At 41.4% G+C, this 23,725-nt stretch overlaps 1 protein-coding gene across 3 annotated transcripts in view; it reads left to right on the top strand.

Moving 5' to 3' along the window:
• The window catches only part of LOC115205153 (ankyrin repeat domain-containing protein 50), a 45,135-nt gene that overhangs the window by 3,516 nt on the left and 17,894 nt on the right, over window positions 1-23,725 (top strand). For all 3 annotated transcript variants that reach the window (XM_029770850.1, XM_029770849.1, XM_029770848.1), the window contains exon 3: window positions 18,145-18,374. In XM_029770850.1, the coding sequence (XP_029626710.1) occupies window positions 18,145-18,374 (230 nt within the window). The remainder of the gene's footprint in view (window positions 1-18,144; window positions 18,375-23,725) is intronic.

Below are 23,725 nucleotides of genomic sequence, written 5' to 3'. Positions count from 1 at the left end.
TGAACATGTTCCAAAAACTAGGCTATATTGTTGCTCAAGAATGAATAATAGTGTGTTCATTTGTAAAGGTTAGGCTCCTGGTAAACAAGACTGGCGGAGCCTTGACCTCAAGACTCGGTTTTAAAACCTTACCAGCATGTGAATGCCAGAGGGGTCGGTCAAATTCCTTGACCAAACAAGCATGTTTGTTGATCGTAATCACTGGTTGTGTCAATACATTAAACCTGGTTCAACCTGGTTTCCATCCTATGCTCTGCCATCCTCTCCATTCACCATTGTGTGCTATTGTTATATACCTTTAATCTTAATCTTGATAGAAACAACAACAAAGTGTGAAAACCTGGGAGGAAGGTGGGTGGTGGGGAATTCAAGCACCGTATAGGACTGTTGATAACCAACAAAACTGCACAAACTTGATAATATACAAAGGAATCTCACAAATGTACTCATGCCATCTAATTGCAAAATACTTTCCCTCTAACAATGGCCTCTAACATGTTTTGAGTAGAGGACTAACAGTGGAATTAATTTGACCTTGTCGTTTAAAACTATCAAATAGTCTCCCTGCGGTATGTCTAGCTTTTTTCCTCAGGACAAAAGAGCACAAATAAATAGGTGGAATAAACGCAGTCATGTGGGCACTCTAAAAGCTCAAGGCACTAGGAAATGTGCTGAAAGGGCAGGTTCTTTTTTTGTTTAGGTGAGAGCTTTTGGGGTTTGTTTGTAAGGGGGATTTTTAAATGAGCGTGCAGTAGTTTGAATAACTGCCAGGCAAATCTGTATGTGGGAGCAAAGGAACCTTGGAAAGTGATCATGGCTTGAATCTGATAACCAGGTTTGAGTTTCTTGGCAGTATTTTGTTCACTCAGTGGGTCAATGTTTTTTCCTTTATGATCCTTTTGCTAAGAAAGTTGAAGGAAGTTTTTCCAAACATTACATTTCTATTTTCCTCCAAATGAACATTAGCCACTTAATTGAATTGACTCATTCGTCAAAATATATACACTACCGTTAAAATTTTGGGGTCACTTAGAAATGTCCTGGTTTTTGAAAGAAAAGCAATTTTTTTGTCCATTAAAATAACATCAAATTGATCAGAAATACAGTGTAGACATTGTTAATGTTGTAAATGACAATTTTAACTGGAAACAGCTGATATTTAATGGAATATCTACATAGGCGATTAGAGGCCCATTATCAGCAACCATCACTCCTGTGTTCCAATGGCACGATATGTTAGCTAATCCAAGTTTATCATTTAAAAAAGGCTAATTGATCATTAGAAAACCCTGAAGATCTCATCCAACTCTGTGTAGGGCTGGGCGATATGACGATATATATCGTGTGACGATAGAAAAACGTCTATCGTTTCATATTATGCTCTATAGTTTATTTCGTTGTGTCGCAAATCACACTCTTTGCGGGCAATATTTTTTGTCAATTGGACGACGCTTTGCATTCTTCTACACATGCCGTGTGGAAGGAAATTTGCAGCACAAACAAACATGGAGGAGAGTGAACGTGACACAGAGCATAAGAGACAGGGAGCTCGTACCTAAAAGAGGGGCTACTTCGGTCGCATGGGCGTGGTTTGCGTATGAAAAGTCTGACATGGACCAGAAAACCGTCCTATGCAAAATATGCCGCAGGCCGGTCCCGACAACAGGCTCAAACACCACTAACCTCTTTTACCACCTACAGTTGAAGTCGGAAGTTTATATACACTTAGGTTGGAGTCATTAAAACTCGTTTTTCAACCACTCCACAAATTTCTTGTTAACAAACTATAGTTTTGGCAAGTCGGTTAGGACATCTACTTTGTGCATGACACAAGTAATTTTTCCAACAATTGTTTACAGACTTATAATTCACTGTATCACAATTCCAGTGGGTCAGAAGTTTACATACACTAAGTTGTCTGTGCCTTTAACTTATTATGGCTGAAATCCCGTTAACGGGATCAATATGACAACAGCCAGTGAAAGTGCAGAGCTCCAAATTCAAACAACAGAAATCTCATAATTAAAATTCCTCAACCATACAAGTATTTTACACCATTTTAAATATAAACCTCTCGTTAAACCTGTGCAATAATCTGAGTACGGCGCTCAGACACAAAAACAAGCCAAAAATATATCCGCCATGTTGGAGTCAACAGAAGTCAGAAATAGCATTACAAATATTCACTTACCTTTGATGATCTTCATCAGAATGCACTCCCAGGAATCCCAGTTCCACAATAAATGTTTGTTTTGTTCGATAAAGTCCATCCTTTATGTCCAAATACCTTCTTTTTGTTCGCGCCTTCAGTTCACAAATTCAAATTCACGACGCGCAGGCAAGACGAAAACTCAAAGAACTCCATTACAGTTTGTAGAAACATGTCAAACAATGTATAGAATCAATCTTTAGGATGTTTTTATCATAAATCTTCAATAAGATTTCAACCGGAGAATTCCTTTGTCTTTAGAAATGCAATGGAACTCAGCTACCTCTCACAGGCGTGCGCATGGCTGAAGCTCATGCCCATCTGGCAGACACCTGATACAATCAGCTCTTATTCCCCTCCACTTCACAATAGAAGCCTCAAACAAGGTTCTAAAGACTCTTGACATCTAGTGGAAGCCTTAAGAAGTGCAATATGACCCCACAGACACTGTATATTGGATAGGCCAAGACTTGAAAAACGACAAACCTCAGATTTCCCACTTCCTGGTTGGATTTTTTCTCAGTTTTTTGCCAGCCATATGAGTTCTGTTTTACTCACAGACATCATTCAAACCGTTTAGAAACCTCAGAGTGTTTTTTATCCAAATCTACTAATAATATGCATATCTTAGCTTCTGGGCCTGAGTAGCAGGCAGTTTACTCTGGGCACTGCCACCCAGCCATAAGAAGTTAAACAGCTTGGAAGATCCCAGAAAATTATATCATGGCTTTAGAAGCTTCTGATAGGCTAATCAACCTCATTTGAGTCAATTGGAGGTGTACCTGTGGATGTATTTCAAGGCCTACCTTCAAACTCAGTGCCTTTTTGCTTGACATCATGGGAAAATCAAAAGAAATCAGCCAAGATCTCCACAATTCTGGTTCATCCTTGGGAGCAATTTCCAAACGCCTGAAGGTACCACGTTCATCTGTACAAACAATAGTACGCAAGTATAAACACCATGGAACCACTCAGCCGTCATACCGCTCAGGAAGGAGACGTGTTCTGTCTCCTAGAGATGAACATACTTTGGTGCGAAAAGTGCAAATCAATCCCAGAACAACAGCAAAGTACCTTGTGAAGATGCTGGAGGAAACGGGTACAAAAGTATCTATATCCACAGTAAAACGAGTCCTATATTGACATAACCTGAAAGGCTGCTCAGCAAGGAAGAAGCCAGTGCTCCAAAACCGATATAAAAAAAGCCAGACTACGGTTTGCAACTGCACATGGGGACAAAGATCGTACTTTTTGGAGAAATGTCCCTTTGTCTGATACAACAAAAATGGAACTTTTTGGCCATAATGACCATCGTTATGTTTGGAGGAAAAAGGGGGAGGGCAAAGCCGAAGAACACCATCCCAACCCGTGAAGCACGGGGGTGGCAGCATCATGTTGTGGGGGTGCTTTGCTGCAGGAGGGACTGGTGCACTTCACAAAATAGATGGCATCATGAGGATGGAAAATTATGTGGAAATATTGAAGCAACATCTCAAGACATCAGTCAGGAAGTTAAAGCTTGGGTCTTCCAAATGGACAATGACCCCAAGCATACGTCCAAAGTTGTGGCAAAATGGCATAAGGACAAGAAAGTCAAGGTATTGGAGTGGCCATCACAAAGCCCTGATCTCAATTCCATAAAAAATGTGTGGGCAGAACTAAAAAAGTGTGTGCGAGCAAGGAGGCCTAAAAAACCTTACTGAGTTACACCAGCTCTGTCAGGAAGAATGGGCCTACACGAAATGCTTTACCCAAGTTAAACAATTTAAAGGCGATGCTACCAAATACTAATTGAGTGTTTGTAAACTTCTGACCCACTGGGAATGTGATGAAAGAAATAAAACCTGAAATAAATGATTCTCTCTACTATTATTCTGACATTTCACATTCTTAAAATAAAGTGGTGATCCTAACTGACCTAAGACAGGGAATTTTTACTAGGATTAAATGTCAGGAATTGTGAGAAACTGAGTTTAAATGTATTTGGCTAAGGTGTATGTAAACTTCCGACTTCAACTGTACGCAAGAATCATGAGACCCAAAAAAGTACAGTTGAGTGCTCAAAACAAACCCTCGACTCAGACGTTGCAAGAGGCTTTTGTCCACGGCACACCATATGGCAAAGAATCACGAAGATGTGAAGGAGATAACAGCTGCCGTTACAACTTACATCTGCAAAGACATGGCCCCAATTTACACGGTCGAGAAACGGGGGTTTCGTGAGTTGATGCTAACACTCGACCTAAGGTACCAAATGCAAATTGATATGTGACACGTATTAATGTCAAAATAACATGCAAAACAGGCAAGCCCCCCAAAATATATATATATTTTAGGCCTATATTTATTTGGTTTGCAACTATAGTTGAAGTGTTTTCTATTTACCTTTTATTAGATTTTATACATTCATATTTTAGATTTTGTTACATGCTTAATTGAAAATTTGCACAACGGTTCTAAATAAAAGGAGAAATAATGAAATATGAGTAAGTACCTTTTATTTGTTGAGTATAATTCAAAATGTAATGAGAAATAGGCCTTTACACGTGGTCATTTTATATAAACTATTTATTCATTGAATTGACAGAAAATGTGCTATATCGTGATATGTATTGTTTCAGGATATGAAATGACCTAAATCGGGATATGAGATTTTGGCCATATCGCATCTTCATTATATAGTACCCGCAAAACACCAGTCTCAACGTCAAATCAAATCAAATCAAATCAAATTTATTTATATAGCCCTTCGTACATCAGCTGAAATCTCAAAGTGCTGTACAGAAACCCAGCCTAAAACCCCAAACAGCAAGCAATGCATGTGAAAGAAGCACGGTGGCTGGGAAAAACTCCCTAGGAAAAACTCCTGAGAAAGGCCAAAAACCTAGGAAGAAACCTAGAGAGGAACCAGGCTATGAGGGGTGGCCAGTCCTCTTCTGGCTGTGCCGGGTGGATATTATAACAGAACATGGTCAAGATGTTAAAATGTTCGTAAATGACCAGCATGGTCAAATAATAATAATCATAGTAATTGTCGAGGGTGCAACAAGCACGTCCGGTGAACAGGTCAGGGTTCCGTAGCTGCAGGCAGAACAGTTGAAACTGTAGCAGCAGCATGGCCAGGTGGACTGGGGACAGCAAGGAGTCATCATGCCAGGTAGTCCTAGGGCTCAGGTCCTCCGAGAGAAAGAAAGAAAGAGAGAATTAGAGAGAGCATATTTACATTCACACAGGACACCGGATAAGACAAGAGAATACTCCAGATGTAACAGACTGACCCTAGCCCCCCGACACATAAACTACTGCAGCATAAATACTGGAGGCTGAGACAGGAGGGATCAGAAGACACTGTGGCCCCATCCGATGATACCCCCGGACAGGGCCAAACGTCAACAGTGAAGTGGTGACTCCGGGATGCTGGTCTTCTATTGGCCAGTCTGAGATATGGATTTTTCTTTGCAACTCTGCCTAGAAGACCAGAGATTTTCAGTTTCTTGGCAATTTCTTGCATGGAATAACCTTCATTTCTCAGAATAAGAATAGACTGACGAGTTTCAGAAGAAAGTAATTTGTTTCTGGCCATTTTGAGCCTGTAATTGAACCCACAAATGCTGATGCTCCAGATACTCAACTAGTTTAAAGAAGGCCAGTTTTCTTTCTTCTTTAATCAGACCAACAGTTTTCAGCTGTGCTAACATAATCTCAAAATGGTTTTCTAATGATCATTTAGCCATTTAAAATTATTAACTTGGATTAGCTAACACAACGTGCCATTGGAACACAGGAGTGATGGTTGCTGATAATGGGCCTCTAATCGCCTATGTAGATATTCAATAAAAAATCTGCCGTTTCCAGCTACAACAGTCATTTACAATATTAACAATGTCTACACTGTATTTCTGATCAATTTTATGTTATTTTAATGGACAAAAAAATTGCTTTTCTTTCAAAAACAAGGACATTTCTAAGTGACCCCAAACTTTTGAATGGTAGTGTATATATTTTTTTTAAATACATAAGCCTACAGCTAGCAGAACAAGGTAATGTTCTATCTTTATACATGCAATGGCTGTAGGCAATGACTAGCTTGTTGCTAACATTTACAAATCAAGTTTGACAGCAAAATGCAGCTTTTCGTCTTCTGTAATTCGGCACTTCCGATGTTGTTAGTAACATAAGGAGAAACTTTCAGAAACTTTGTAAATGATGGATGCGATCTGGATGTAGGGCTGGGCGATATATCCAATTCATTTGATTAATTCAAATGTATGTTCTAGCGCAGTGTTCCAAATGCCTGTATAGCAAGAATCCATTTTTGTTTTTTTTTGTTCCTTCTGTGCTATGTGTACTGTGCACCTTCCCACTTCCACACAGACTCAAAGCCCCTCCCCCTGCCACTCACAACAACAAAGACAAAAGTTCACTTCTTCCTTACTGACAACAAGCAGTTTCAACTCGCTATTTGAATTTCAGGTTTGGTCCAACAGAATCGGTCATATGGACAACAAAACACATCGAGGCATTATTTAACTGTATTAGAGGATAACTTAACCTTCTAACGATACGCTTGTTTTGTCTCAACTCCCAACAACTCACATACGTGAGTATCAATGATCATGATGGAAAAATAATGCTCAGTTTCTGTCAAGCACTGTATTGTAAAGTACTTATGTAAAAATTGTTTAAAGTACTACTTAAGTCGTTTTTTGGGGTATCTGTTTACTTTGCTAGTTAAATATTTGACAACTTTTATTCCATACATTCCTGAAGAAAATGATGTACTTTTTACTCTGTACATTTTCCCTGACACCCAAAAGTACTCATTACATTTCAAATGCTTACAAGGACAGGACAATTTTCAAATTCACACACTTATCAGAAGAATATCCCTGGTCATCCCTACTTCCTCAGATCTGGCAGACTCACTAAATACAAATGTATTGTTTGTAAATTATGTCTGAGTGTTGGAGTGTGCACTGGCTATTGGTAAAACAAAAATCTATTGTGCCAAATGATTTATACTTTGACTTTTGATACTTAAGTATATTTAACACCAAATACTTTTACTCAAGTAGTATTTTAATGGGTGACTTTTACTTGAGTCATTTCTATTAAGGTATCTTTACTTTTACTCAAGTTGTCACGGTTGTCGTAAGGATTGGACCAAGGTGCAGCGGGAACGTGTATACTCATCTTCTTTATTTTTATTAAAAGAAGGAAAAACAAAAGAAACATGTATACAAAACAACAAACGACACTAAACAGTCCTGTCAGGTGCACAGACACAAAACAGGAGACAACTACCCACAAACCCCCATAGCACAAACACCCCTATACATAGGACCTTCAATCAGAGGCAACGAGGAACAGCTGCCTCCAATTGAAGGTCAATCAACAAACCCTAAACATAGAAGTAGAAAACTAGACTGAACATAGAAAAACACTAACCTAGAACATAGACCAAAAACCCCGGCACACTCTAAACAAACACCCCTCTTACATAATAACATAGCCCAACAAACCCCGAAACACTCTAAACAAACACCCCCTGCCACGTCCTGACCAAACTACAATAACAAATAACCCCCTTTACTGGTCAGGATGTGACACAAGTATGACAATTGGGTACTTTCCCACCACTGGTGACTAGAGGTCGACCGATTATGATTTTTCAACGTCGATACCGATTATAGTTATTATAGGAATAATAGGACTATTTCTCTCTATACGATTTGTATTTCATATACCTTTGACTATTGGATGTTCTTATAGGCACTTTAGTATTGCCAGTGTAACAGTATAGCTTCCGTCCCTCTCCTCGCTCCTACCTGGGCTCGAACCAGGAACACATCGACAACAGCCACCCTCGAAACAGCTTTACCCATGCAGAGCAAGGGGAACAACTACTCCAAATCTCAGAGCGAGTGACGTTTGAAACGCTATTAGCGCGCAACCCGCTAACTAGCTAGCCATTTCACATCGGTTACACCAGCCTAATCTCGGGAGTTGATAGGCTTGAAGTCATAAACAGCGCAATGCTTGAAGCATTGCGAAGAGCTGCTGGCAAAACGCAGGAAAGTGCTGTTTGAATGAATGCTTACGAGCCTGCTGGTGCCTACCACCGCTCAGTCAGACTGCTCTATCAAATCATAGACTTAATTATAATATAATAAACACACAGAAATACGAGCCTTGGTCGAATCCGGAAACTATGATCTCGAAAACAAAACGTTTTTTCTTTCAGTGAAATACGGAACCGTTACGTATTTTATCTAACGGGTGGCATCCCTAAGTCTAAATATTCCTGTTACATTGCACAACCTTCAATGTTATGTCATAATTACGTACAATTCTGGCAAATTAGTTCGCAACGAGCCAGGCGGCCCAAACTGTTGCATATACCCTGACTCTGCGTGCAATGACATAATTTCACCTGGTTAATATTGCCTGCTAACCTGGATTTCTTTTAGCTAAATATGCACGTTTAAAAATATATACTTGTGTATTGATTTTAAGAAAGACATTGATGTTTATGGTTAGGTACACGTTGGAGCAATGACAGTCCTTTTTCGCGAATGCGCACCGCATCGATTATATGCAATGCAGGACAGGCTAGATAAACTAGTAATATCATCAACCATGTGTAGTTAACTAGTGATTATGATTGATTGATTGATTGTTTATTATAAGATAAGTTTAATGCTAGATAGCAACTTACCATGGCTTCTTACTGCATTCGCGTAACAGGCAGGCTCCTCGTGGAGTGCAATGTAAAGCAGGTGGTTAGAGCGTTGGACTAGTTAACTGTAAGGTTGCAAGATTGAATCCCCGAGCTGACAAGGTAAAAATCTGTCGCTCTGCCCCTGAACAAGGCAGTTAACCCACCGTTCCTAGGCCGTCATTGAAAATAAGAATGTGTTCTTAAACTGACTTGCCTAGTTAAATAAAGGTAAAATAAAATAAAAATGTGCCTTAATAACAACCTTGTATGCCATCTGTAAATACAAATAAAATTGTTAAATTACCAGCCTTGGTGGTTAAGCCACAGAAAAAGACAGCAACTTCCCCCTAGCCATGATTGGCTGAGATAATGAGTGGGCTGGACATGCCGAGAGAGTTCGATTTGGTCTACCATGTAGAATGCATCTGTTTATTTGAGCTGGTCAGTCTGTGTTGGCAATCATGTCGAACTCGTCTTTTTTTAAATGTATTGTGTTATTTGTCACATGCGCGGAATACAACAGGTGTAGACCTTACTGTGAAATGCTTACTTACAAGCCCTTAACTAGCTAACGTTAGCTGGCTGGCTCGTTAGTGAACGTTACGTGATGTGTGTGATCTTACACTTTGTTTACCCAGCTAGGTTCATTGTTTACCTGGCTAGCTAGCTGTTTTCATGTTCTTACATCTATATCCAATATCCAATGATAGGGCGTGGCGCGAATTACAAACTCCTCAAAAATCCCAAAACTTCAATTTTTCAAACATATGACTATTTTACACCATTTTAAAGACAAGACTCTCCTTTATCTAACCACATTGTCCGATTTCAAAAAGGCTTTACAACGAAAGCAAAACATTAGATTATGTCAGGAGAGTACCCAGCCAGAAATAATCAGACACCCATTTTTCAAGCTAGCATATAATGTCACAAAAACCAAAACCACAGCTAAATGCAGCACTAACCTTTGATGATCTTCATCAGATGACACTCCTAGGACATTATGTTATACAATACATGCATGTTTTGTTCAATCAAGTTCACATTTATATCAAAAAACAGCTTTTTACATTATCATGTGATGTTCAGAACTAGCATACCCACCGAAACTTCCGGTGAATTTAGCAAATTACTCACGATAAACGTTCACAAAAAACATAACAATTATTTTAAGAATTATAGATACAGAACTCCTTTATGCAATCGCTTTGTCCGATTTTAAAATAGCTTTTCGGTGAAAGCACATTTTGCAATATTCTGAGTAGATAGCCCGGCCATCATGGCTAGCTATTTTGACACCCACCAAGTTTGGCACTCACCAAACTCAGATTTACTATAAGAAAAATTGGATTACCTTTGCTGTTCTTCGTCAGAATGCACTCCCAGGACTTCTACTTCAACAACAAATGTTGGTTTGGTTCCAAATAATCCATAGATATATCCAAATAGCTGCGTTTGTTCTTGCGTTCAAGACACTATCCGAAGGGTGACGCGCCGGCGCGTATCGTGACAAAAAATTTCAAAATATTCCATTACCGTACTTCGAAGCATGTCAAGCGCTGTTTAAAATCCATTTTTATGCAATTTTTCTCGTAAAATAGCGATAATATTCCGACCGGGCGACGTTGTTTTTGTTCAAAGACTGAAAATGTAAAATGGACTCTTCACGTGCACGCGCACGCCCGTTTCATTGTTCTCAGATCGACCACTATCCAAATGCGCTACTGTTTTTCAGCCAGGGACTGCAGAGTCATCATTCCCCGTTCTGGCGCCTTCTGAGAGCCTATGGGAGCCTTAGAAAATGTCACGTTACTGCAGAGATCCTCTATTTTCCATAAAGAGGCTATAGAAAGCCAAGAAATGGTCAGAGAGGGCACTTCCTGTATGCAATCTTCTCAGGTTTTGGCCTGCCATATGAGTTCTGTTATACTCACAGACACCATTCAAACAGTTTTAGAAACTTTAGGGTGTTTTCTATCCAAATCAAACAATTATATGCATATTCTAGTTTCTGGGCAGGAGTAATAACCAGATTAAATCGGGTACGTTTTTTATCCGGCCGTGAAAATACTGCCCCCTATCCTAAACAGGTTAACAAATCATTGGCTTGAGCGCCAAGTGTGCGCTCTGAACGCTCCGAGAGTGAAACGAGATGGGTGGGGCTAAAGCTTAAGAGGGTGTAAACGATGCTGAATAGTTGTAGATAAAGAAGAGCTCTTCACTAGATACCAAAACATTCAAAGGCCATTTTCTCAAAAGTGAGTTTACAAGTTTATCAACTTTCAAAGCAGAATTACTTTCCCATTGTTCCTCAAAAATGCAGTGTATGATACACCATTTTGTAGCTCTGAGTCTCTACTTTTATCCAATGTAAACACAATTTCTAAATTTGCTATATAAGACCGAATCCAGGTGGTGAGTCACACATGGTTGTCCTAACCTCACAAACCTGTGTCATGATCATATATCCTAAAAATGCATCTCAACTCTGAGTTTATTGGCAAATTCTTGAATTTGTGCATTCCACAGGTGCAACAGTGGTAAGTACCATGAAACAATGTTTACCTTCACTAGGATAACATTGTACCTGCACACCATGGAAATACATTATTATAAGGGACACTTATTGTAAAGTTGTACCAGTACATTTACTCTTATTGTAGTCATTTCAATTAGTAATTGCGAGTGGCGTTGGGTATTGCAGAGCGGCAGTTGGAGCGAAAAAAGAGGATGCTAATTGAAGATGAAAGGCTGCGCACCCCTCGTGCGTTGCTCGGCGGCAGAAAGACTCAATGCAGATTAGGCCACTTTTTAAAGGATGCCGCGATGACTCAGCATTCTGGAGCCAGCCTCTCTGTCCACGTCGCTTTGACTTGGCATACAGGGGCAGTGGGTATGGGAGGGGGTGTTATCGCACTGAAAAGCCCAAACATGTGCATCAGATCCCCTTTGCGCGTTTGCATGACGAACGGGTTAAATGTTAACTGAGCTGTTGCCTGTGCACGTTAGGAGGTCGCTAAGTGATGTGAAATGAAAGCCCCAGCTGCGGTTGATCTTCTGTGCTCTCAGAGGACGTCAATCCTGCAATGCCGTGCAGGATATCAGCCTTCTTCTTCTGTCTCGTTCTGACCAGAGTGAATGGGCTTTATAGGCTTTGTCTGGCTCACTATGTTTTCTTGTGTTTCATCATCAGGGTGAAATACAGGAGACCATCTCATTTTCCCGACAGTCTGCGTCATCAGACTTCGTCAGACATCTAGCATGTGGGTACTGTGTAACGTGTCCCAGAGTCAAATTTAACAGGGGTATAGAAGAAGGCGTAGGGGGTAGTGGAGTTGGAAGGGATGAAATTTCAGATCCCACTGACAGTGTTGAATAACTGTCCGTCTGACCCGGGGAATGCACACCTTGTCTGGGCGTTCAGGGGTTAGTGTAGGGCTTAAACCTGTTTTTGTTCATTCCACTATCTTAAATTGTGTACTTTTTCTGCTTTTAAGCCATTTAAATTAATTTTCGGTTTATGCCAAATTGAACTCGTGTTTTGTTTTCTTGGTCCAAAGTACAAAATAAGTTGCTTTTGTGCAGGTTATTTAATTGTATATGCTAGCCACTTCTGTCTCTATTTAGCATTAACTGAGCTGTCTATTGAGCACTGTTTATTAGACAGCTCTAGACTACATTTTCTAGGAAGCCTGAACATTTTTGTTTTATTTTGCAACATCCATTACCAGATGCCGCTTTTTGTCCGTAAGCCAACTAATTTGCTGTTTGCACCTTGAATCAAGTTACTGCGAAAGGCTAAAATACACTGCACCATTTTTGCCGGTTCTACTGGGCCTACCGATTGGAGAACCTCTCACATTTACATTGACACCATTCAGTCACTCAAAACTTGTATAGTTCTGAGTGACTGAATGGCTGACGATGGGACATGCCTCACACCTGCTCTGAGCACTGCTCACACTTGGTGATAATGGCCGATTTGAGGCCGAATATACAGTATTCAATATGTTTGAAAATTATCAGAATGCCGTAAGTGACTGTTGAGTGCCCGGGAGCCCATGACACCCATCATTCGCAAATTGGGTATGTGCTCACACTTTACTGGCTGCTGTGTTACTTTGTATGCTGGGTTTGCTCTGATTTCCTACGATTTGCAAAAATGCGCCGGAATGTGATCGGGAGCCCGTAGATCGGGCTAAAAACAAGTACCGTAATTTCCGGACTATTAAGCGCACCTGAATATAAGCCGCACCCACTGAATTTTAAAAAAGTATTATTTTGAACATAAATAAGCCGCACATGTCTATAAGCTGCAGGTGCCTACCGGTACATTGAAACAAATGAACTTTACACAGGCTTTAACGAAACACGGCTTGTAACAAAAATAAATAGCTTTAACGAAACACTGCTTGTAACAAAAATAAATAGGCTTTAACGAAACATGGCTTGTAACAAAAATAAATAGGCTTTAACGAAACACTGCTTGTAACAAAAATAAATAGGCTTTAACGGAAAAATAAAAAATTTGCAGTAAACAGTAGCCTACCAAGAAAGTCATTGGTCACTATCTTCCTCCTCCTGTGCACTGAAACCACTGAAGTCATCTCCTTTGGTGTCGGAGTTGAATAGCCTCAGAATTGCTTCATCCGATATTGGATTGTTTTCATTGTCGCTCTCGTCACTTTCATCCGGAGGCAAATCCCCCGCTGAGCCCTCTTCAACACGCAGCAGTCCAGCCTTTCAAAACCCGTTGATGATAGTGGATTTCTTGACAATGCTCCACGCTGTCAGGACCCACAAATTTGAAAGTGGGAAAAATCCATATATTAGCCGCGTCATTGTTTAAGCCGCGAGGTTCAAAGCGTGGGAATAAAGTTGCGGCTTATAGTCCGGAATTTATGGTAGTGTCCGCCCAGCTTTAGATGTAAAGTCAGCAAAAAAGAAATGTCCTCTCACTGTCAAATGCATTTATTTTCAGCAAACTTAACATATTTGTATGAACTTAACAAGATTCAACAACTGAGACATAAACTGAACAAGTTCCACAGACATGTGACTAACAGAAATGGAATAATGTGTCCCTGAACAAAGGGGGGGTCAAAATCAAAAGTAACAGTCAGTATCTGGTGTGGCCACCAGCTGCATAAAGTACTGCAGTGCATCTCCTGCTCATGGACTGCACCAGATTTGCCATGCACAGAATGAGCAGTATGGCTGGTGGCATTGTCATGGTGGAGGGTCATGTCAGGATGAGCCTGCAGGAAGGGTACCACATGAGAGGGGAGGATGTCTTACCTTAACGCACAGCGTTGAAATTGCCTGCAATGACAACAAGCTCAGTCCAATGATGCTGTGACACACCGCCCCAGACCATGACGGACCCTCCACCTCCAAATCGATCCCGCTCCAGAGTACAGGCCTCGGTGTAATGCTCATTCCTTCGACGATAAACGCGAATCCGACCATCACCCCCGGTGAGACAAAACTGTGAATTGTCAGTGAAGAGCACTTTTTACCAGTTCTGTCTGGTCCAGCAATGGTGGGTTTGTGCCCATAGGCGATATTGTTGCCGGTAATGTCTGATGAGGACCTGCCTTACAACAGGCCTACAAGCCCTCAGTCCAGCCTCTCTCAGCCTATTGTGGACAGTCTGAGCACTGATGGAGGGATTGTGCGTTCCTGGTGTAACTTGGGCAGTTGTTGTTGCCATCCTGTACCTTGCCCGCAGGTGTGATGTTCGGATGTACCGATCCTGTGCAGGTGTTGTTACACGTGGTCTGCCACTGCGAGGACAATCAGCTGTCCGTCCTGTCTCCCTGTAGCGCTGTCTTAGGCGTCTCACAGTACGGACATTGCAATTTATAGCCCTGGCTACATCTGCAGTCCTCATGCCTCCTTGTAGCATGCCTAAGGCACCTTCACGCAGATGAGCAGGGACCCTGGGCATCTTTCTTTTGGTGTTTTTCAGAGTCAGTAGAAAGGCCTCTTTAGTGTCCTAAGTTTTCATAACTGTGACCTTAATTGATAACTGTGACCTTAATGTCTTAACGACCGTTCCACAGGCGCATGTTCATTAATTGTTTTTGGTTCATTGAAAAAGCATGGGAAACAGTGTTTAAACCCTTTACAATTAAGATCTGTGAAGTTATTTAGATTTTTATGAATTGTCTTTGAAAGACAGGGTCCTGAAAAAGGGACGTTTTCTTTTTTTGCTGAATTTAGTAGCATTTACACCGTTTATACATACTTTTTTCCCCTGAGAAAAACAGTACGCTGCAATTCAGAAAATGCTTTGTTCAAAAGCACACATTCAGTAAATCCAGTCAACCAATCCATTACTCCTCGCTACTGCAGGGAGGAGGGGGGGGGGGGGGGGGAGCCCATGGAGATATGAAATGTGGTGCCGAATAGCTTTATGCCAGTTTATCAGAAAATGTAAAAAGAAAAAAAAAAATTATTGCAGAGGCTTGTGGGTTGTGGAGATGCAGTTGTTTGAGCTTTTAGACATGGCTTTACTTTGTTCTGCAGCACCAGTTCACATTGTGTTATGCTGACATGTCTGAGAGCCCCATCACTATATAAACGCTTTGCTGTACTTTCTTTACTCCTCTTTGACAAAATGCTAGCATTTTTCATTCCAGCGTAGTTGGCATGTTACCAATTCACCTCTGCATAAATGCGGCATATGTTCGGTGTGAAAAGTGCTTAGTTTTTCATGAAGCACTCTGAAGTCTCTTTGTAACCGCTTACATACATTTTTGTTGCGCAACTTCTTGTTGGTTTTGTTTTTGCTGTCCTTGACCAATGACAAGCTGAGAAACACGTACCGTCAATGTAAGTCTGTGAAATCACTCAATCCAAGAAGGAGTAAAATGAGTTCCTTTCTGATTTTGGAGGAAGTTAGAGAATTGCTAATGCAATGGGGTAACAGCGCTTGCTGTGTCATGGCTGCCATTTTGCTAAATTCTCAGAATCCACATTGCTCCCAGCAGAACTCCTCACATTGTCTCTATCAGGTTGATTCGTTAGGAGAATATGATTGGAATTACACCATGCTTTATGTATAAATTAGTAATATGCATTTTCCAGATTGTTAGCTGGTTGCTTTTTCTTTCCCCACCCCCTGATTGGGCCATGAGTCAGCTGTTGTCATGCAGTCTTTTTCTGCTAAGCTCTCCTGACTAAGGCAAAGAAGCTGAGCAGGCTTTTCTCTCTAAATGGAATCTTTAAATGAAGAAATCTTCATTTTCTTAATTAAAAGAGTCTCGTTCAGGTATCCAGTGGGCCCTGTGCTAGTCGCTATTGCTTTTCAATGGGGTCTCTGCAGTGAGTAGTTGACCCACCTGCTGTTCTTTTCCATTAATAGAATGGTGTCATGGCCGGACGTGCACAGTATATTGGACCTGAGCCACAGTCTCCCTGCGCCATTGCATGATGAAGGAAATTTCAGGCTCAGCCCCCACTCCATAAAAGCGTCGCAGTAAATGTGTAAGACGTGAGCAAGGTGCCCAGTGCTGCCTGTCGGGCCTAAACATCTTCACTGAAACTTCAAAGCGAAGCCCACGTTGCACAATGTGGCCGGGCCGTGGAAGATGGGGACTGCAGCACAACAGATGGCGGGCGCATTAGGGACATTTCACATTCTCTTTCTTTCTCTAAATGATAATTGGTCTCTCGCTATTTACGTATGTCGAGGACGGAATAAGAACAACCAAAATAGTAAGTGTTAACGTACGAGGCAAAGGGTGCGTCACAAACACACTCATCATTGGCTGAGGTTGTTCGGACGTTAGTCTGGCACCCAGCCCGTTGTTGTGCTCATTTCAAGCCCCTGTCTTCTTCCTGCAGGAAAGTCAGTTATCAACAGTTATAAAAGCAGTTGATTGTAAGGAAAAGAATAGCTCTTTGTCTCATAACAAGGCCCGCATTGCTGTCTCTGTGAATTTGTTTGTCTGCAGGCGGCATTGCTGTAGTTGTTTGCAGTACACAAACTCGGCAGATTGGCATTCCTCTTGGCTGGTTTTCCTGTCTGTGCTACAGATTCGATGTGGGGCTGCAGCCGTCAGAAAGAGCAATCGGCCATGTTTCTCTGAGATGGAGCGATGTAATGATGGAGCTCGCAGGTTGATGACTGCGCACTACCCTCCTTTTCTTGCACTTGAGAAATTGAGCTGTTGGAAAATAGAGGTTTGGAGGGGAGGTTTGGCTGGAAAGTGTTTGCTGAGCCCTTGCATTGGAATTGCAGTCTGACTAAAAGTAATGTTTAAAAGGCTCCAATTTGATCAGCGAGGGCATGCATAACTAAGCGCTGTTTTAGCGGTGGTGGTAATTTACAAGAGCAAAAGAAAATGTCTCAAGACTGGAATCAGGCTGGGGGTAGCAGCTCTGTACTATACACAGGCACAGACGTTTTGCCAGCAGAAGCATGCAGGTTGGGAAAATAAAACGGGACAGATACAATGCTGGCTTCATGGCATTTATGCACGTAGTCATAATACACATTATCATTCGAGCAAATGGGGTCTTCACTTTTCCCTTTGGCTTGCACGCTCATGTTATTTCAAGGTTAATGCAGCATTTAAACCCTTGGGTTTGTGAGTATAGACCAGGATTGATGTGGTTTAATACTATACATTATTTACAGTGTATTGAGGCTGTTTTTTGGGGGTGTGTAGGCTCAAACACAGACAGCGATTTTTTTATGACTTTCAAAAGATTTTCCTGGCTATTCCAGACAGTCGTCAGCCTTGTAAGCTGTCACGTCTTCATTTGATTAATATGGACCTGCTCTGTCTGTTTTCAATTGAAATTCAGTTGAAATTCAGTTATTTCATCTCCCGGCTAAGAACAAATATTTAGGATACAGTCTATATGCAGTACATACAGTCCAGTGTTTTCCCCAGGATTTTCTTCAGAAGCGTTGGGGGGGGGGGGCATGTCACCTGTTATCTATAACTGCAGGTTTCAATTCCCTAAAGATTTGCATTTGCACTGTGAAGGCCTGTCAAGGGCCTGAAAGCTGAACTGTGGATAGAGAGACAGTTTCTAAGATACAGTCAAACTTGTGACTTAGACCGACATTAAATCTATTTTTGTTGATGTACGTCGGCAATGATCCTCACCTCTCTTCAACAGCATCAGCTTGGGGTGGAAAGCGTTAGGTGCACAGAGAGAGTTCTAAGTCTCTCTCCTCTTCTCTCTTGCTCTAAAGGTGTGTTCTCCTCCCACTCTTGAGTGCCAAGCCACCTCAGCAGGCCCTCTTCCTCCTGGTTGACTCCATCGACGAAGGCTGTCAGCTGGGTGAGGGAGAACAGAGGTCTTCAGGCACCCCCAGGACCATCGCTGAGCTCCTGGCCTGCCACCACGAGTACCTCCCGCCCTGGCTCCTCCTCATCTGCTCGGCACGCCGCCAGAACAAGGCCATCACCAAACTGTTCACAGGTAAAAAAAAGAAGAATGTGTGAGTTCATACAGGCACCCAAATTAAGAGGGTGATGGGGTCCATATCTGGGATCCATATGGTGATGCTTTTGTACAGTATTTGGTATTACTGTAAAATGTGGTTGTTCTATCACCGAAAGGAGGACAATGTATTGCAAAATAATTGTTGTTTCCTTTAGACAGAACACATGACCACACAAACAATTAACGGGGATTTGGCATTTTGTATTGACACGGGTCTGTCTCCTTGAAGAAGAAAACAGAATTCTAACTGCTTTTATTTGCATACATTAATCTGATGTTTTTCAAGAGATATATGGATTTCCACTTTACTAGGCGATCCTACTCTTTTCACTTTTATTTCAACTCTTACCGAGCAGGTTATGCCATGTTCTTCCGCAATACAAACTTTTCTATTGCGTATTGTGATAAATGTCAGCCCTTTCTGCAGCTATTAAACAAAGCACACGTCATGTTGTGCTTCCAGCCGAGTCGGCTCAGAAAAGGCTAATTCCGAAGGCATTTTAACATCATCAAATGCTAGAAAGATTAGGGCCTGCCACAGAACGTCTAAATATCACGATGCCTTACGAAAACGACTACTGCTCTGTATGCCATGGCAAGTCGAACTAGCAGCCATTATCTAGTTGTCAGAATACCAGCCCACTATTAGGTGATGAGCAGAGAGGCTGGCGTAGCATTAATCAAACCAGAAGAGAGAGTGTGGGTGTAATACCCGCAGCAGAACCTGTCGGTTGTGTGTCCCCTTTACCTCTCCAAACACAACATGTGGGGGATTCAGATGCCCTCCTGTTGCTGCTTGAAACATTATGTAAAACCCCATTTAAACAGCTCTGCTCATTCTGTGCTCTGTTCAGAAAGTGGTTGGCAATAACAATTTGTTTTCTGAATAGAATTCCTATGCAATGCTAGTTTAGGTGTGTGTTTCTGGCATTGGGCGAAGGGTTAACGCAGGGAAGCTGGCACTTTTTGAACAAGAAGATGTGCTGTAACGTCCGTTGTTGGAATGAGACCAAGGCGCAGCGTGGGTTGGGGTCATCATATTTTAATATAAACGGTGAACCAGCAAAAACCAAAACAAGAAGCAACACAACGAACAAACAGTTTCACAGGCTTCTCACAGCAATGCAAAAACAACTTCCCACACCAGACAGGTGGAAAAAGGGCTAGCTAAGTATGGCTCCCAATCAGCGACAACGAAGTACAGCTGTCCCTGATTGAGAGCCATACCAGGCCAAAACACAGAAATACAAAACATAGATAATGAACATAGAAATAGAAAATATAGAACACACATCAAAACCCCGAAACACACAAAACAAACACCCCCCTGCCACGCCCTGACCAAACTACTATAACAAATAACCCCTTTTACTGGTCAGGACGTGACATGTGCTGACATATTCTGCCAAATAACTGCAAATATGAATGTAGCTGGGCAAACACATCACAAGAAATGTCTAGAGAGATTCTAATATATTTACATGCGCTATGTAAAAATACTAACTCGGATCTCAGTTAAAGACTTGGGATCGAATAGGGATCAAAAGCAAACGTTGGGCTTTGGAAACCTGCCTGAAGCTCTTCTATGGCAGTGTTATCTTTTGTACGTCGATAACATGAGCAGGAATTTGCTAGAGGATTTTTTTTCTCTAATCGATATTTTGAACCTATTGTGGACCAGGCATGTTAATTCCGATGGACATAAAATAGATATGAAATTAAAATGGAAGCATTGCATCGGGACAATTAAATATAACAGTTGCTGGAAGGGCTGCAGTGGCATTCATTTCTTATTAAACCAGTTTATACCGGTGACCTGGACCTTACTGCCTAACAGTCTTAATCTAACATAACATAGCAGCTGATGAATCATAGCTCTGTCATGTCTCCTTTCCATACCATCATCAACCTACAGAACACGCAGATACATTGTTGAAATGGATCTGAGAGGAAGCTAGGGATGTAATGATTCACCGATACACATCCGCCCCGATTCAAATGACGAAGACACAAGTGCAGTCCCGGGACCCCAAACCTAACCAAATGTAGCATGAGTCTGTCAGAAAATTGATTCAAACGTTACAAATAGCTAGTTCACATTTTTGTTGTTGCTCATATTACATTCTGTCTAACCTTCCGAAAATGCCTCTCATCTTCTGCGACAACTGTTGACAGTCATTGATCAACAAGTCATTTTGCATGCCGGACAACCCCAGGCAATATCAGTAGCCTAGTCAAAATGTGCACTGTGCCCAGCTTCGCGCGCTGACCAACGCGTGGCAGGCAGTTTGTTCAATGATCTTGCTCATCTGCACGGCACCTTCAGCATTCTAATGCTACATGGATTTTGTGATAATAGGCTTTATTAGTTGAGTGACAACCTATGTAATTTGCTAGGTTATTGTTATCTATGTTGAAAATGTGTTTTGCCGGATTGAAAGTACGCTACAGGAGACAACACTCATCTGGCTATACCTGCTGAACAGAGCTTACAGATAGATATCATTTTGATTATTCGAGGTTACCATCAGCAATAGTTTTGGTAATTTTGCTTTAAACAATCCGTGTATATGGTAATTTTGTGGTAATTTTGCTTTAAACAATCAGTGAAAATGGTAATGTTGTGGTAATTTTGCTTTAAACAATCAGTGTATATGGTAATTTTGTGGTAATTTTGCTTTAAACAATTAGTGTATATGGTAATGTTGTGGTAATTTTGCTTTAAACAATCAGTGTATATGGTAATTTTGTGGTAATTTTGCTTTAAACAATTAGTGTATATGGTAATTTTGTGGTAATTTTGCTTTTAACAATCATTGTATATGGTAATTTTGTGGTAATTTTGCTTTAAACAATTAGTATATATGGTAATATTTCGACATACAAGGTAAAGTTGATAATTTCATAACGAAGACCACAATCACTTTTGCGAGGCGCACTGCATGGCCGAAGTGATAGACGAGAAGATCACTATGTGAAAACTTCCAAATGGACAAAACCCTTCGATTTTGGAACGGGGGTGAAATGTCATAGTTCATTTGTAAACAGTAAATATTGATACCTTACTAGCTCAAACACTTCATCTGCAAAAATGGCAAGTTAATTAGTGGGTGATGGTGTTTTCAGAACTCAAAGTGGGGGGGGGGCAAAAACATCTGGTAGTGAGGGTGGTAGATGCCTAGTCTCCCTTATGGCTCAGCCCAGGTGCCTACATAGTATACACCACATACATAATTTACACACACGCACACACACACACACACACACACACACACACACACACACACACACACATACATACACACAGTAGTGATGGGAAGTTCAGCTGTTTTTACTGATTCAGATCTCTTCAACTCGTTCAGTCAAAAGAATGAATGTTTCAACAAATTTCGTTCATTTCAGTCAATAACGCCCAGAGCACGCAGGACCCCTGTCGGCGAACGATGAACTGAAAACTCGAAAGAGTCATGATTATACAAGCTTCTCGTTCACATGTCATTCACTACAAGGGGCTTATTAGAGCTGTCATTTGTGACTGAGAGTTGTTCAAGTGTGCTTTCAACAATGTCCATTTGTTGATTGCTAGGCGTACAAACTAAATTATTTATGATACATTTCAAACAAGGTCTAGTTGTGACCGCAATTGGACTAGATTATGAAAGACTTGGCGTAAAACATTGCATGAGGGTAATAACACAATATCGTTCGCGAACTGCAGCACCGCAAATGATTAGTTCTCGAGTTCCAGTTTGTTGAGGAGGTGCTGTGTTTTGGTTCTACAAAGCTGTGTCCATCATAACATTCAATAATCAATTAATTGCATTCAGTCTTGCACCATGCAATAAAACATTTACTTTTATTCCCTATGCTGCCCCGTTCAACTGTAAGGGCTTTTATTATGAAGTGAAATCGTCTTGGAGCAACAACGGCACAGCCGCAAAGTGGTAGGCCACACAAGCTCACAGAACGGGACCGCCGAGTGCTGAAGCGCGTAACAATCATCTGTCCCTGGTTGCAACACTCACTACCGAGTTCCAAACTGCCTCTGGAAGCAATGTCAGCACAATAACTGTTTGTCGGGAGCTTCATGAAATGGGTTTCCATTGCAATGCCAAGCATTGGCTGGAGTGGTGTAAAGCTCACTGCCATTGGACTCTGGAGCAGTGGAAACACGTTTTCTGGAGTATTGAATTATGCTTCACCATCTGGCAGTCCAATAGAGGATATCTGGGTTTGGCGGATGTCAGGAGAACAAAACCTGCCCGAATGCATAGTGCCAACTGTAAAGTTTGGTGGAGGAGGAATAATGGTCTGGGACTGTTTTTTCATGGTTTGGGCTAGGTCCCTTGGTTCCAGTGAAGGGAAATCTTAACGTGACAGCATACAATGACATTCTAGACAATTCTGTGCTTCCAACTTTGTGGCAACAGTTTGGGGAAGGCCCTTTCCTGTTTCAGCATGACAATGCCCCTGTGTACAAAGCAAGGTCCATACAGAGATGGTTTGTCGACATTGGTGTGGAAGAACTTGACTGGCCTGCACAGAGCCCTGACCTCAACCCCATCGAACACCTTTGGGATGAATTGGAACGGCGACTGCGAGCCAGGCCTAATCACCCAACCTCAGTGCCCGGCCACACTAATGCTCTTGTGGCTGAATGGAATTAAGTCCCCGCAGCAATGTTCCAACATCTAGTGGAATGCCTTCCCAGAAGAGTGGAGGCTGTTATTGCAGCAAAGGGGGTACCTAATCCATATTAATGCCCATGATTTTGGAATGAGATATTCGGCGAGCAGATGTCCACATACTTTTGGTCATGTAGTGTACGTATAGAATCGTCTTCAAAGGGAAAGATGCACATCCCTAGTGGAAGGCTTTGTCCAATTTGCATACGATTGACACTTTTCAGTTATTCCATTCATCCTGAGCGGAAATGTATCAGAATGTTGTGTTTGCCTCCAACCATAGATCGGCAGATTTAATTTGAGACAACACCAAAGGTTGGTGATGGAATTACCGCTGGTACATGCCACCAATCTAAATCCCACATGATAATCCTTATCAGGAAGTTGCTTCCTGATATAATAGTGATTTTAATTATTACTGGGATATTTCTTACAAGCTTCTCGCTGCTTAAACAGACAGCCCTGTCTTTTGGTTGTTTTGATATGGTTTTATTGAGGGGATTATTCTCCGTGGAACAATCTGATAAACAACAGTTATCTCTTGTGTTTTCGCTTTGACTCCCCTCCTCTTTCCCTTTTGTTGTCTGTTTGATAAGGGACAAACCCATGTCTACTGTCACTGTAAATACCACACAGAATTAA

Source organism: Salmo trutta, chromosome 13 (assembly GCF_901001165.1).
Source record: "Salmo trutta chromosome 13, fSalTru1.1, whole genome shotgun sequence".
Lineage (NCBI taxonomy): Eukaryota > Metazoa > Chordata > Actinopteri > Salmoniformes > Salmonidae > Salmo > Salmo trutta.
This window is presented reverse-complemented; position numbering and strand designations above follow the sequence as displayed.